This window comes from Nipponia nippon, unplaced genomic scaffold (assembly GCF_047370975.1).
Source record: "Nipponia nippon isolate SJK-2023a ecotype South Korea unplaced genomic scaffold, ASM4737097v1 scaffold_25, whole genome shotgun sequence".
Lineage (NCBI taxonomy): Eukaryota > Metazoa > Chordata > Aves > Pelecaniformes > Threskiornithidae > Nipponia > Nipponia nippon.
In genome coordinates, this window is record NW_028262342.1 from 491,514 (window position 1) to 507,674 (window position 16,161).

The 16,161-nt window shown below is 49.4% G+C and overlaps 1 protein-coding gene across 1 annotated transcript in view; it reads left to right on the plus strand.

The window, feature by feature from the left end:
• LGR6 (leucine rich repeat containing G protein-coupled receptor 6) overlaps window positions 1-16,161 on the plus strand; it is a 149,553-nt gene that overhangs the window by 123,876 nt on the left and 9,516 nt on the right. The window contains exons 8-16 of the mRNA XM_009463305.2: window positions 800-871; window positions 2,105-2,176; window positions 3,322-3,390; window positions 4,340-4,411; window positions 7,536-7,601; window positions 10,091-10,162; window positions 11,783-11,854; window positions 13,147-13,272; window positions 15,383-15,543. Coding sequence (XP_009461580.2) covers window positions 800-871; window positions 2,105-2,176; window positions 3,322-3,390; window positions 4,340-4,411; window positions 7,536-7,601; window positions 10,091-10,162; window positions 11,783-11,854; window positions 13,147-13,272; window positions 15,383-15,543 — 782 coding nt within the window. The remainder of the gene's footprint in view (window positions 1-799; window positions 872-2,104; window positions 2,177-3,321; window positions 3,391-4,339; window positions 4,412-7,535; window positions 7,602-10,090; window positions 10,163-11,782; window positions 11,855-13,146; window positions 13,273-15,382; window positions 15,544-16,161) is intronic.

Sequence of the window (16,161 nt, forward strand, 5' to 3'; positions counted from 1 at the left end):
TTTGGTGCTTCTGGGAGGCTTGGAGTAAAAATCTGGTATTACTCTTTTCCTTTACTGGAAGAATTAGACTAGATAGCATCATTACTCTGACATTCAAAATGAGAAGATCCTTAATTCACTTTGAGATGGCTTTTGAAATGCCCGTCACTAAATTAGAGGCAAATTTCACACAGTCATCACTCACGCAGACTCCTCTGCTATTAAACGACCTGGGCATCACCCAGAGCCTGGTCTTGCTCCTGGACACAGGATCCCGTGGCTGCCTTTGAAGTACAGATCAGACTGTGGCCACAGAGCTCTCTTCTGCTGCAAAAGTTTGCTGATAGCAATTTTCTCAAGCTTAACCAAAAATATCACAGCTAGATCTACAAATACTTTGAAGCCACATGGGCCAATAATTCATGGTAGGCTGCACTCTGGTTAACAGCTGTGGAGCTATAATGGAGACCATCCATATTAACTGTAATTCCTGGAGGGTATAAAATAAGTGCGTTTCGTTTGCTCCTCTTTCCTGACCTGTAAAGTGTTAATCCTTAAGTCCTTGAATTCTTGGTGGGTTCAGTGGAGTGATGTATGGAGCACCAAGCTATACACAGAGTAAATGCAGCAGAATGAGGGCTTTGTCTTGCCAAAGGGCAGACCTTGTTCACTTGCTGGGATGATGCTACAGCTGGAACAGAGCCTACACCTCCTATTTTATGTGTTTTGAAGGCTCTCTGCCTTTAAAAGTGTTGAGGAAAGAAGGTGTCTCCAAGCCTTTCTCATCCATTAACACCAAGATATTTGTTTCTCCCAACAGCGGTTTTCATAACAACAACATCAAAGCTATTCCAGAGAATGCATTTGTTGGGAATCCCCTCCTCCAAACAATGTAAGAAAATTAAACAATATTTCCGAAATCCTTGTATCCCCCAGAAAGGGGCATTGCCTGATGTCTTTGGTTGGGATTTCTGACAGTTGTCAGCATGACCGCATTTTGACATTTGTTGTATATGGGTCAACGCAGGCTGAAATTAGCTCCTTCTCAGCTACGCCTCAGGTTTTTTGCCATGGGTTCTCCTTTCCCTGCAGCTGAACTTTGCTGCAGTACAGGCTGATAACAACGAAGGAACAATATATGGGTGGTCTGCATGGAAATCTTGCTGTGCATAACAGGATGATCTAAGCACTGGTTGACATCTGCCTGTGTTTATTCTTTGTGTTTAGAAAAGCTGCTATGCAGCTACAGCAGTAGCTATACATGTCGGGGAGCTGGGACACCAGATCATTGGGTGTCTACCCCAGACCCATGGACATGAAGTTCTGCAGATAAATACACGCAGTTGTCAGCTCATTTCCCCTCTGACACAGGTAGAGATTTGTGGACAGTTCTTCCCTGAACCACACTGATATTGGAAATCATGGCAAGTGACAAAAGCTCTGCTTGGCCAGTCTGGGACTTAAGTTATAGAAATACCAACGTCTGGAAAGCCATGGTGACACTGGGTGAAAACAGTCACTGCTTCAGTCAAAAGAAACCAGCCTCCTTCCCATCTTCCTTGGGCACCATCCTTGGAGTGATGTGGGAGGGGGACACATCCAGAATACTCATGTCTCCATTGGATCTGCCCATCTAAAGTCTTTCACAGTCAGTGAGGGGAAAGTGCTTCTTGTAGGAGGTGATTCAACTCCTCCTAAAGCTAGTTGGATCCTAAAAGAGTTCACTTCTCTCCACTGGCTGTGACAACTAGGAAAGATGCTGGTGCTGTGGATATGTAAGATCAGAGGAGGTGTCATCTAGTGCAAGGTGTTTCCCAGCGGGGTTACAGCACTATAGCAGGGTTGAAGAAGGGCTTTGCATCTTTCTAGCCTGCCTGGTTCAGCAGCACGCTAAAGGGCCCTTTCAGAGCCACAGAAGACATCAGTTGTACCAATGTTCAGCCAAAACAGGCTAGTGGGAGAGCCTGGGGTTATCTGGAAAACAAGGGTTCCTCACAGGATAGCCAGCACCTCCTACATAGCTTACTATGTAAGTAACTTATAGTTGCTCCAAGGCTCTTGACCTGTAATAGCATCTTCTCTTCATGCACAGCAGAATCTGACCAGTTACTCGTTTCCTTTGCAGCCATTTTTACGACAATCCCATCCAGTTTGTTGGACAGTCTGCTTTCCAGTACTTGCCAAAGCTCCACACTCTGTAAGTTCGCGAAGAACATCCTCAGAGAGGTAACACATCCAAGCTCTAAGCCCTGTGAGCTGGACACCTTAGTGGCCTTCTCCCTTCCTCTTTTCTAGAGCCCTTGTGCCAATAGAAGATTGTGAGGCCACTCTTCTGGCCAACCCCAAAGGCAGTGAGCCAAAGAGTAGATGCTGCAGATGTTTTCTGCTGAGGAAGAATAATTTTGAGAAGGGCATTTTTGAGGGAGCAATTCATTCCTCCTGCCCACCTAGCTGACAGGCACTGCAGTCTTCTAGGGTCTCCACAGCTGCATCAGCAACAGCAAAGACCTCACTCACAAGTGCCACCACATTTGCTGCATGCTGCTCAAGCAAGCCCTGCACTGTTGTGTAGTTGCCCAAACACAAGGCCACTGAAGGCATCTGCCTTCCTCTACAAGATGGAGAAGCAGAGGAACACGTGTCCCATAACACCAACACCATTGCACAAATAATCCTACTGGGCAGCCAGTGGTGACAATGCTTCTTTCACATGTATGGCCCTAAGCCAGCTCCAGGGCCACCACCATGTGGTGGGCACCATCTGGACTAGAATGGCTGCTCCACATTGGCTGGCCTGGACTGGCTGGCTTTTCAGCTAACCTGTTGTGGCACAGCACTAAATATTGAGGCAGAGGCAACCTCAAAATCTCTATAAGCCTCACCCAGCCTCTTGCTGCAGGAGCACACGCTCGGGCAAATAAAATAAATCCTTCAAATACCCATGCATTCTTCAGCTCCAAATGCATAGACTCTGGGATGCTTGGGTGGGATGCCCTGCTTACATTCTCCATGGTAATTGTTTGGGGTTTTTTTATTTAATTTGGGCAGAGATCGTGCCAAGAATGTTAGTGGTTGGGGGAGGGTCTGAGCTTGTCAAGCCTCCTTGCATAGAAATGCCCAACTCTGGCTCACTGTATCTGCACTGCGTGAGACATCTGCTCCACCACGCAGCTGGCAGTGGCATGCTGATGAGCGAGGCACCTTTGGATCTGGGTCTCTGATCACCACGTTTGGGCATGAGGAAGCAGATTTGCCACCATGGCAGATGGGTCTGGGACCTTGGGCAGCTGCACTTGCTTCCAGGTCCTCTGTCCACCTCATTTCACCCTCATTTCTCTGCAGGTCACTCAATGGTGCAACAGACATCAGAGAATTCCCCGACCTTAAAGGCACCACCAGCCTAGAAGTTTTGTGAGTGGCAACTCTCTCCCTTTTACCCTGCTATTTGTGCTCTTCCTCCTTCAAGGCGGTCCAGGCTGTTTCAGCGAGGACAGCTTTCACAGTGCTGTGCAGTTGGTTGCCTTCAGCTCTGCCTCTCCCTGGTCACTCACCTCTCTGCTTCGTTTCACCCTTGTGGCTCCTGAAAGCAGCTTTCCTCTCTGTGAGTTGCTCTCTCGGTACTGTTCAGTGTGCTCCAATCTTTTTTTAATTTTTTTTCCTTCCTTCCCTTCTGCATCTGTGAAGGAATGAGCCTTTGGGTGCAGTGCTTCAGCGTGGTCTGCTGAGACCCAGTGTCTGTGCCTGTCCTGGGACCAGCACTGGCAGTGCAGTGCAGCGCAGCGCAGCGCAGGAAACATCTGCCACCCAGGCTGGGGGCTCCTGGGACTGGTCTGGTCCCATCCTCACACCACCAGACCCAGGAGAGCAGGAGCTTGGAGGACATGCTCTCTCTCTGGCCACCCACGGTTCTCCTCTCTAGGGCACTGGTCCACACGCTGTACCCAAACTGGGAGCACAGCTGAGCACCCCGGCCCCGGAGTGTGACACGCCATCCGTCCCCATACATGGATTTCTGAGGCTGTCATGGCTCCAGGGGGATCACCAGCCTGGACAGTGGGGAACTGGGATGGCAGAGCATGCCACGGAGGGCACTGCCACCTGCCCTCGATGTGGCCAAGGACAGCAGTGAATTCAGTACTCAGCAGCACCCCAGAATTTCTTATAGGCACATTCACCTTTACCAGGTCCAGCAGCAGTGCCTGTGTCCAAGTCAGTTTTTGTTTCTCCCCTGGTATTTCATTATCCCATTAATATTGTCTCTCCTGCCACCATCTGGGACTGGTAGCTGGGCTTGTGGGCCACGGAGTCTGTGTGCTGGCTCTCAGTAACACCATTTCTTCTCTCTCCTCTACTCCTCTAGGACTTTGACCCGGGCAGGCATCCATTTACTCCCCAGAGGGATGTGCCAGCAGCTGCCCAGCCTCCGAGTCCTGTAAGTAACATGTTTCTCTGTCCTGCCTGGTCTTTAGAAAAGTGTCATCAGAAACCGGGCTTTCTTCTTGTCTAGCTCAGGGAGGGGACCATCTATGTAAGACCATCCTGTGGTTCTTGTTCCCATTACCTTTTGCATGCAGTAAACACCACCTTCTTGGGCACTACCTTAAGCTCTGCATGTTCTTCAACTTGCTTGCTTCATCCCAGCGTGATGCTCTGGACTCAAGGCTGCAAGCAATAAGGCACATGCACATTTGCCTCCTCCTTGCTCTGCACCAGTGGGAAGTGTCTGCCCCATGCAAGGAGGGTAGAGAGGGTGCAAAGGGCAGTGGGTAAGAATGGCAGCAGCATTTGAGAGCTCCTAGCTATACACGGCACAAAAGCCAGGGGTAAATCACATGCACACAACGCTCTGGCCCAACGCTGGCTTACTGCAGTTGGAGCTCCAGCAAGTGCCATCATCTGGAGGAAGGATCCTGTTCACATCCCAGGAGGGGACAGGCCTGACCTGATGGAGACCTGCGAGGCCACACGGCCACAGCCCCTCACATGGTGCAGCAGTGGCAGATCAGGGTTTTGCTAAGTGTCTCTAAGTTGCTTTGGCTCTACCTGCTTGGCAAGGCACTGAACGATGCCGAGTGGAGGGGATGTGCTTTCTTCTTTAACTTAGTACATGATGAAATCAGCCTCTCAGAAAGACTCCTGCATCTTCTCAGGAGTCACACCCCTCGTTCCTGAGATCCCCAACTTCGTCTGCAGTCGAAGACCTCCTCAGGAAATGAGTCATGAGCCAGATTTATACAAGTTTGCAGCCTTAGGGCAAGCAGGAGGCTTGCCTCTCATCAGTCTTTATACAAGCAAGCTGAAAATGAAAACAAGTTTGTTCCAGGAAAGCAACAGGAGTGAATTCTTGATCACAGAAATTGGAAACAAGAGAAAAACATAAAAATAAAAGAACACAATTTGTAACTTAGCAGATCACAGCATTTTGGCTCCAGCTGTCTCTGTAGGGAAGATCTCTCATCTTGAGACATCTGGACCAATTCAATGGACATCTTGCCACCAAAGTGTAGCCTTTGGAATGGCCCAAGCTGTAAGGTCCCAAGCACTCTGTTTATGTTTGCAAGTTATCAGACTGTAAACCTTTGCAGCAGAGCCTGTTCTTCACGCCTGCCCCCTCCTTGTGGGAGAGTTTTATTGGGACACCCCACCTTGTTCCTCGTTCCTCGTTTCTTGTTCCTTGTTCCTCTTTCCCAGTTAATTTTGATGACATTAATTGCATTGCTTTCTGAGTTTGGAGAGAGGGTATGTGGGCCAATGTTTGTGCCTGTTTACATCTCTCTTGCCTTTGAAATGTGTTGGCCTTCTGTCCCTGCAGAGCTAGTGGCTGTTCTCGCTGCTTTCCCCCACTTTGCCAGCCCCTTGGCAGTTCGTCAGGTTGATGTTACGACTGTGACACATCTGAACACAGATGATACAGTTAATGCTGCATTTCTGGCCTCCTACTGCTCACACCACACTGCAGATTCTCTGCAGACATCTTGCACGGGGGCTGGAAGAGCCACCACAGGGGTGTGAGGCTCACGGCCGTGCTGCAACGCCGGTTTGTGCACGGGCACTGAGCCCAGCACAGCCGAGCAGGGCAGCCTTGCCGAGCTTGAGCTTGGTGTCAACCTGACATCGTCCTGCTGCTTTTGTCCAGGGCTTCTGCTCAGGGCACAGATTTGTCTTTCCTCTCAAGCAGAAACAGATGAAACCTCCCTGAGCAGAGCTAAATTCCCTTGATGCCACCAGTACCTTCATCCTGGTGTGTCCACAACACAGCACCAGTGACTGAGGCTGCTCTGCTGTAGATACTGGGCTGCATCTGGTTACCCTCACTCTGGAGGAACCAGAAATAACTCCTGGGGCTGCATTCTCCCTCCATCACTGTCTAGCTAAGCCACTGCCGTGTCAAGCCCAGTGGATTGACATAGGGACCAGGGAAAAGTGACTGATGCTATAGCTCTTTCTCCATACTGGGTGACAATATCTCGAGCCAAGCACAAAACTTTTGCTTGCTTTTCCCTCCCTCCTCCCCCCCCCACCATGGAAAACTGGCGTAGAGGGGGTTGGCAAAAAAATAAATAATTGAAATGTTTTAGCAGCAACTTATTGGCAGAAAGATGGAAACTGAGTTTGGAAAGTCAGCAGAGAGGCCACATACAAAACTTTACCCTGAGGCAAATTTCCTGGGAACAACCACAAATCCAGCCCCTGCTTGTGGGGGAAAGAGCTGATTTTAAGCATTACTCCTTACCCAGCCCATTTCAGTTTTAAGAAAATCCACCTTAAGCTGTGCCAGGATAGGTTTTCCTCTGACTACCAAGTCACCCTACCCTGGACGCTGACATGACACCAGGCCATGAAGCAGTGGGAACAGGATTTTGCTGGGAATTGCTTTCAAGTCATAGCACTTGAAAGAACGGGGACCAGAGGTTTTCGCAGTCTGTAATGTCCTGTACCAAATCCCTGCCAGTGCCGCAACCCCTTCCCTAACCCGGGGAAGAAGACAGGAGAGGCTGAATGGGGAGCAGGCAATGGGCAGTTGGGTTTGCTGGGCCAGGGAGGGGGCAAGGCAGCTGGCTGGCTGCTCTGCTGGCCAGAACCTCCCCAGGCTCTGCAAGCACAGCTTCAGCTTTTGTGAGCTCCCTCATCCACAACAGCAGGACGGGAGCTCTGGCACAAACACAAACACTGCTTTGCCCACAGAAAACCAAGGCTGTGCACAGCAGAAGCTGGCACGGATGCGTTTCACAGCTGACTTGGGGCTGGGGAGGAAAAGCCCACCCCAGCTGTAGAAGCAGCTCCGTCAGTCCACGGCTTGTGCTAGAGGGAGCCGGGCTGGGGCTGGATGAGTGGGTAAGCCACCAAGCAATCCTTGCCTTGCACAGAGACGCTCAGAGCAAGCGTCAGGTATGTGCAGAGTGGAGATCCCCCTCGCCTGGGGTTACTGCTCTCTGCAGATGTGCAAAATGGAAGTCAGGTCATCCCCCTCTCCAGCAATACTTGCTTTCCAAGGGAGGGCTTAGGGCACTCACTTTTGCTCTCCTAACATTACTGTACTGGTCCTTCCCCTGCAGAGAACTGTCACACAACCACATCGAAGATCTGCCCAGTTTCCACCGGTGTCAGCGGCTGGAGGAGCTGTGAGTAAAGAGATGCCCTCGCTTGCACCATGGCCTGGGGGGAAAGGCTGTTTCAGGGAGAGAGGCAGTTCCCACACACAAAACTCAACCTTCACCAAGCACTGGGAAAGCTGAGCGTTACAACTCACTATTTGGACTGCAAATGGACCACAGCTCCACTCTTCACCCTCGTGCAAATACAGAATAAAAACACATCCCCCGTACATAGGAGCTGAATTCACTCACGTCTTTTCAGAGGTCCCAGCCACAGCAAACAGAAGTGGGATGTGACAGCACTGAATTTTACTTCACTAACTCAAGTCCCACTATGAGCTAATCAAGAATGGGGTTTATCTATACCATAAATGTCTTCTGCTTCAAGGAGGGGTCCCATCCCATGGGCACAAAGCAGCTCTTATCCACGCTGCTCAGGGCTAGCCCCTCCGTAGAGAAGATTGATGCTTTCCTCATGTGTAGCACTTGAATTGGGCCTCCTCTGGGCCTGCTCTGAAACAGTTATTCATGTTCAGTTCAAAGTGTCTGGAGACCTGGCCCTACAATTCAAATCTAACAGAAGTTCTTGGCCTCTTCAAGAAAAAAATAGAATAATAGACTCCATGTCTTTTTATAGAATTCTGCAGCCTGGAAGAATAGATGTGTGGGAGCAGCATCCCCACAAAAATACATTGGAGGGGTTGTCCCTGCTCTCTGCAGCACCCCAGCCTGGATGGCCAGAGCAGCTCATCCAGTCTTAGCAAATCCAGACATTAGGACACTGCGTGAAATCACATGAAAACAAGAGTTACATGGCCCTTGCTGCTTCTTCGGGAGCTCTGAGGACAGAGCTAGAGCTGGGTGTATTTTTATCTAAAGTGCCCCCAGGAAAATGTTTGAAAAAATAGAAAAGACATCAAAAAAAGGACAAACTTTCAGAATTCCAAACCCGTAGTTTCACGCATCGTGGCTAAATTTCTTCTTACAACATTTTATAATATGCCAAATTCAGACTTAACATTAACATAAAAGCACAGTAAATCCCTCTTTCAGACTACTTAAGTCAGACTGACTGCGTCTTAAATTAACAGTTTCTTACAAAATTAGTATTTGGTCCCTTAAGCCCAAAGTTATCCTATCAGCCCCACCCCCACCAGGCATCAGCATTCCTGCTGGGAAATAGGTTGGAAACAAGTCTGGTGGTACAGCCTGGCATGCAAACAACTTAGGTCTGCCAGTCGCTCTGCTGTAACTGCCAATGTGCAGGTTTTCACCTGCAACACACAGGTGGTCCCTCGCAGCTAAACATCCTTGAAGTATTTCTCACTAGCTTGCTCCAATACCCCTTCTTCCCAAGCTCCACCTCTCCCACTCAGTGAGACCCTCAAATTTGTGCACAGAGCTTCCCATGGCCCTCACTTGAAATCTTAGCTAGAAGTAGGAGCAATGCCTTCTTGGCTGCATGGGGCATTGAGAAACCAGCAGTAGGGCAGATATGAAAGCCTCAAGCCCCTGTCTCTGAAACATGAATGTGTGGCCAAATACCAGCTGAGACATTACAGCCATCATGTGCAGATCCTTGCGTGAGACGAGTCAAGATCATTTCTGAATCTAAAGGCAGGTTAGCTACCCAACAAACGCCCTGGGCAGTTGTTGTAGGTAGAGCACTAGGCAGTAGCTGTCTCCCCTTGCCAAAGGTCACCCATCAAGGAGACCACTTCTGCAGGTCTGGGAATTCATGATGGGCATTTTGCAGGAATTTTTAAAAATATTCACCAAAAGGGAAAAGAAAACTGAAAAACTGTGAATGTTTCCCACAAAGTGGAGTCTTGGATCAGTTCTGGACGTCTCTCAAGGGGCCTGGGGAGTGTATAGGTCAGTCAGCAAACACCATGTCAGCTCTTACCCTGCGCCTTCCCCTACCCCAGGGAGCGCAGGAGGCTGCTGGAAGGCAGGTGTGCAGGCGCTGGGGCACTTCATGAAAATACATGTGCAGGATGGGGATGGTGGGTTCAGCAAGACATCAGGATACTTCATGAAAAGCTGAGATGCCTTCAGCCCTCAAACCCCCTTCGTCATCACCAAGGCAAAGGGCAGCACCGTACAGTCCTTCCTGAAGGGTCTCACAGAGCTGTTTGCTGACCTACCAGATCCAAGCTCTCCTCTTTTGCTCTGGAGGAAGTGTTTGCAGGCTCACGGTGGAGCAGAGGGGGAAATCAGTGTGTCTTTGGAGATAATGGGCCACCTTTAACCACTACACATCAATGACACTTTACTGTGCCATGATGGCATCAAAAGGAGAGGTTGTCTGAGCCCTGGAGCTGCCCATAGGGGAGAGTGGCTTTGAGCTGTTTTGTTGTTTATCCTGTTTACCCCTTGAAATAAGAGTAGGTCTCCCAAGCTCAAATGACAACTTCCACCGTGACAGTTTGCATCTGCTGCCATGGGACAAAGATCCCTACAAAACATGAACACCGTTTTCAGCTATTTTCTCAAACCAGTTTCTGTTTTTCCAGTGGTCTCCAGCACAACAGGATCCATGAAATCAGAGCGGACACCTTTGTGCAGCTGATGGCCCTGCGCTCCATGTAAGTCTTGTCTGGCAGGGGGAATGACTGGGCTTTTTGCTGGGGGAAGGGGAACCGTGAGCACCCAGCCAGGCTGATGTGGAGTTTCCCAACCCCACTCCCTCTGCCTCTGCCGGGAAGCTTTGCTGTCCAGTCCCTCTTCCACTTCCCTTTACAAAAGGACAGGGCACAAACCTTCTCCCTGGCTTCCCTTTTGCGTGCAGACACACCCTGTAAGTAACCTCATTACCTGCCAGGTGTGTGGACACTCCACACCGCACGCTCTAAGCACACGTTGCAACTCATGTGTTGCACAGCACACATTACTGCCTCCTAAATGCCCATGCAGACATGGACTCGTGGCAGGGATTTACCACGGTGTGTATGAACTCTAGCGCTCCTGTCCTTACACATGCTAGTCCTGGGCCATGCACTGGTGGAACATCCATGTATAACATTTGATTTGGGACTGCCTCCCCACAACTCAAAAGCATGTGTTAGACATATTAAGTGCACACAAGGGTGCACATATCATACACACATAGTGACTTTGCAGTAGACAGCCCACTTAAGTGCTTGGCACCTTTGAGAAGCTAGTAAGGTTGCGCAGGGCATGATTCTCCCTGTGACATGTGGCAAGAGCCATCCGAGTGCTGATGGTCTTTATTTACTGTTCTGCTAGGAAATGAACTGAATCGCATAAAAGCTTTTTCCCATAGTGCAGCAATCTGAGTGTCATTTAATAGGCCAGCATTCCTAGAGATCCCATGAGTGTCATGTACACCGTGTTTATAACTGCCCAGGAACACTCAGGTATTACATGTAACACTACAGACCAGCATGCAAATACGAGCATGCTGCTGCCACACCATAGTCACGCAAACATACAGCTGAAGGTGTAAGCTCTAGCATTGCCTTTGGGTATGTTCTGGGTCCCTGTGGGAAGGATTCAACTCACCCAACTTTAGCCTTCTGCAGTGAGGCGCACACATCTGGGCAGGCACCCCTGGCTCCCTTCAGAGCTGGAGAGATGTAGATATAGGTAGGATCTTGCTCGTGTAGTCAGCCTTAGGAGAAGAAATGCTTCTTGATGTGCAGGTTCCTCTCTGCTGATGACAGAGGGAGATGAGCCCTCTAGCTCAGATGGAAGCAGAGCTTATTGAGGAGCCTCAGGGAATCCTTCCCAAAACCAAGCCAACTGTACGTGACAGGAGACACTCTAAGATGACCTTGGTTTGCCTTCCACGCAGCTCCTGACCCTATTTGCCCTTGCCTGGGCACCCAGCAGTGTGACGAACCAGGGATGCTCTGGCACTAAGGCATAACCTATCTAATGCTCTGAGGTTTAGCATGTTAGCATTAAAGCTCCAATTACAGAAATGAACCCAAAAAGGAACCTTTCCCATTGGTCTCGGCAGAGGAGCTCCAGCAAGGCAAACTCTTGTGCCCTCTGTTAGAAACCACGCATACATAGACCCAAATGCATTTGTCTCCAGGGAGCTGCAATGAGACAGAACTTGCTGCCAACCAAGGGGCTACAGATCCCACATTTGCTCGCATCGAACCCCTTGCCCAGGCCGGTGTCAGCAGCTTCACTGTCCTGCTCTGCACCCCTCTTACTGGCATGTCCTTGCCTTGCAGAGACCTGAGCTGGAATTACATCCAGTTTATTCACCCTGAAGCCTTTGTGACCCTGCACTCGCTCACCAAGCTGTAAGTTGCAATGATATTTCTTTCACAGTGGGCCATGGACAAGAGGTACCTGAGGACTCAGACTGACTCCCCAGGCTACGGGGACACCTGGCATTTAGATATCAGAAGGGTGCAGTGCTGAGGTGCTTGTCTCAGCACTGACATGGGCAGACCAAATCCCAAGGTTTCCTATCAATATTAGAGGGATGATGAGAGTGCAGAAGGGGCCATCTTCAAGATGCTTTCACTCTGAATACTTAAGCCAGTACCTCCACTTTCTGATGCTATCATACCTGCCTTCGATACCTTTATGAAAAATCAGCATGATAGACCAAAAATCAGCAAGAGTCATCGCAGGCTCTGGAAGTGTCCCCAGTCCTCAGCCCCCTCACTAAGACTCTTGGGTGTTTTAGGAGCTGGGAGCTGCAATCATACCTGCCCTGTTACGGGGGAAGTGGTGGGGGAAGAGGTTGTCGTGATTTAACCTCAGTCGGCAGCTAAGCACCACACAGCCACAGGGTCACCTCCCCCCCGACGTGGGATGGGAGAAAGAATCGGGAAAAAAGTAAAACCCATGGGTCGAGATAAAGACAGTTTAATAAGATGGCAAAGAAAGATATAATAATAATAATAATAATAATAATAATAATAATAATAATAATAATAATAATAATAATAATAGAATATACAAAATAAGTGATGCACAATGCAATTGCTCACCACCTGCTGACCAATGCCCAGCCCAGCCCCGAGCAGCGGTCCCCCCCTCCCAGCCAACTCCCCCAGTTTCTATACTGGGCATGACGCCATAGGGTATGGAATAGCCCTGTGGCCAGTCTGGGCCAGCCCCCCTGGCTGTGCCCCCTCCCAGCTTCTTGTGCACCGGGCAGAGCACGGGAAGCTGAAAAGTCCTTGACCAGTGTAAGCACCGCTCAGCATCAACTAAAGCATCAGTCTGTTATCAACATTATTCCCATAGTAAATCCAAAGCACAGCACTATACCAGCTACTGGGAAGAAAATTAACACTATGTCAGCCGAAACCAGGACAGAGATGCATGGGGCAGATATGTGCACAGGGAGGTAAATACCACCCAAGCTTTAAGCATGGGCATTAACCCCTGCCCATCATTTCCCCCAGGGACTGCAGTATCAATCCATTTATCTCCAGAAGATCCTGGTCTCCATGCAGCACCCAGCCCCATTTCATCACATCAGGCCAGGCAGCATGGTTCTCCAAGCCTCTGTTCGGCTGAGATACCACTAGCAGCAAAACCCTGACCATGGTCTCCCTCTCTGCTTTCCGTTCATCAGGGACTTGACTGATAACCGGCTGGTCACACTGCCTCTGGATGGTTTGGGTGGACTGACCCATCTGAAGCTCCAAGGCAACCCAGCTCTCTCCGAGCCCTTCACCAAGGAGAGCTTCCCCAAAATGAGGTACTGATGGTGTTGGCTCTTTCACTTCTGGCGCTCAGCACAGCCTGTATTTGCTTACAGCAATCAGCCTCCTGCTTTCCTTGTTTATCATCTCATGCTTTCCTCCATCCTTTCAGGCCAATAGGTTGAGGAAGATTCATCTGCTGCTAACGCACCTCATCTTTTAAAGTCTTCCATGGGAAAGCAGTCATGAGCTCCCAGGCCCACCGCCCCCACCCCAAACACACACACAAGTGGAAAGCATGGAGCAGGCCCAGCTCAGGGCTCCTTTCAGTGGAAAACATTCCCAGAAGCCAGTCCTAGCTAATGACATCCAGCTTTCCTTCAGTAAACTCTGTTTGTGTGGCCGTGTCTTGTCTGCTATGGATTAATGAGGAGCCTGAAGGGGTCAAACTGAGCAAGACGAGGCTGCAAAAGGCTTGGAGTGCAGTGCTGCACTGCAGGCTCTGGCTCTCCTGACCCTACCTTAGTGGTAGGTCTCCAGCATGGCACCTGCCCTCAGGCTGAGGGGCCCATGGTCCAGATGACTGCAATTACCCTAAGGTGAAGCCACCTTTTGCTTGGGTCTCCTAGGTAGTTCCCTTGGAGCCAAGGATGCATGAGCTGATGCTCCCAGTCATCCAGTACGGGTTCCCAAGGCTGGAGCTTCTCAAATTTAGACACCCACTGCTGGGGCCACAGGCCACTGCACCAACATTGGGCTTAATAGCTCAGGTCCAATGAAAAGTGTCTGCCTCAGCAGTAGTGCCTGCAGGGCTTTCTTGTCTGACTTTTTTGATTCATCATAGCTGGGATCTGCTGCATGATTGGTTTCCAAACAGCAGGGGATCCCAGAAGCTTCTGGAGGGCTTTCCACACCCAAGATGGCAGTTCTTTGTGCAGAGTGTGTCAAGTTCAGCACTTCTAGGGGCATTCCTCCTCTGAACTAATTCCATTGCCATCTGTGGAGCTCGTTTGGATTTGTACCAGAGAGACTGAGTCTGCAGGAGTGGTTCATTGAACCACACCAGGCAATGGACCCATTAACATTTCCTCAGTTTTGGGGTACTGCCATTAAATAGTCTTATTCTTGGGGCATATGTCTGGCGGAATCATCTGAGAACAGTTCTTAGCCATCCTGGGATGATCTGTACCTCCCTACCACCTTTCAATAATAGGATTTAATTTGGAGCTTATAACAGGAAGCAAGCTTGTATAAAGAGTTTCCATAGCCTCCCAGGGCTCAGCCAGAAATGTTTGGGAACTTAAAACAAAAGCATACTTTTAGAATACAGAGTTTCACCATATTTACTGATCTTGTCAGAAGACCTTAATTGTCTGGAAAACCTGAGGTTCCTTTGCCTTCATCAGCAGTCTTCCTGACTTCCAGCAAAGAAGCAGGAGTTTGCCGTCTTTGAAGAAAATGCAGCTGTTGACTGATAGCCTGGTATTTCATCCAGATGATGTTCAGCTGCTGTTTAATTAACCTTGTAATACATGCTATAATTAACAACTAACAATTCTACTTTCAAGTAGAAATCAGACATATTGAAATAACTTGCTAACTTGAGAGACCTGAGATTTCCCTGCCTGAGCTGGCAGGGGTGAGCCACGCTCATGGAACTGGAGTTTGGAGGTGCCTTTCTGACCTTCAGCAACAAGCAAGGGGGACCTTGCACTTGCTCAAGATCTCGGAAAGCTTCTTACCTTGAACAAAAGAAAGCAAAAAATGGCCTTGGGGTAATAAATGAAGACTCCACATGCACGTGGCATATGGCCAGTGGGCATGGGAAAGAGAGGCTAATTCAGCCTAGGGAGAACTGCAGAAAGGTTTTTAGGAATTATCCAGAAACTTTAGTGCAGTTTCCAAACCTGGTGTTTGACAATATCCTATGGACAGACAGTGTCTTAAGCACCAAAAGTGGGGCAGTGCAGAGACACCATGGGGTGACTTGGGTCCACACTCTGTCCTGCATGGAGTCCTTCACCAGAGCAAAGTCCTGCTCCAATGTAACCATCACCTGATAGACTGGCTTTCGTCATATGTGGAAATTAAGCAAAAAGTGCAAAGCAATGTAGAGTCAGGTCATGGAGGTGACGCACCTGAAAGTTCTGCTCTACCCCTTTGCAGAGTCCTCGAGGTACCTTATGCCTACCAGTGCTGTGCCTATGGAAGCTGCAGCAGCTTCTTCAAGATGTCCAACCAATGGGAGGCAGAAGACATGAGCCCTGAGGAGGAGGATCCCCACAAGAGGACCATTGAATTGTTTCCAGGTCATGCAGATAATCACTGTAAGTAAACTGGGCTGAATGGTGTACAATCCATGGGCAGGGCCATGCTGCAAGCTAAGATGCGATCCTGCATTTGCAGGAGTGGTCCCACTTCCAGCCATGGAGTTACACCTGCCTCAGGGAAGGCAGACTGATCCTCCTCCAGCTCTGGTGGCCAGTTGCTGTGAATGGGCTTCAATTAGTGTCTCTGCATTGGAGAAAGAGCTGATCTGGCGCATCCAAGCCTTCATAATCTAACAGAAAGATCTGGAGTCCTCAACAGCGTGGATATGTTTGCTAATTTGGCCTTGTTGACTATAGAGGCAGGCTACCCAAGCCACTGAAAGGTGGCTGAGGTTACATGGGACAGCTTGGGCTTGGTTATTAGACTTCTGGGCAGTACGGAGCCTTTGGCAGGACATCAGTCTTTGTTGCTACAACATACAGCGGATGGACACTAGGATTAATCTGAATAAGAGAATGAACTCAAAGAACTGGAATGTGCAGCTGGCTGGAGGTAAAGAGATCTGTGTCTGCACTCCTTTTGTGCACATAGCCTGATGCTACAGCAAAGGTCAGGGTTAGGTATGAACAGACACGTTTGGGGAATATGATGAGCTTGGCACAGGGGCTAACATA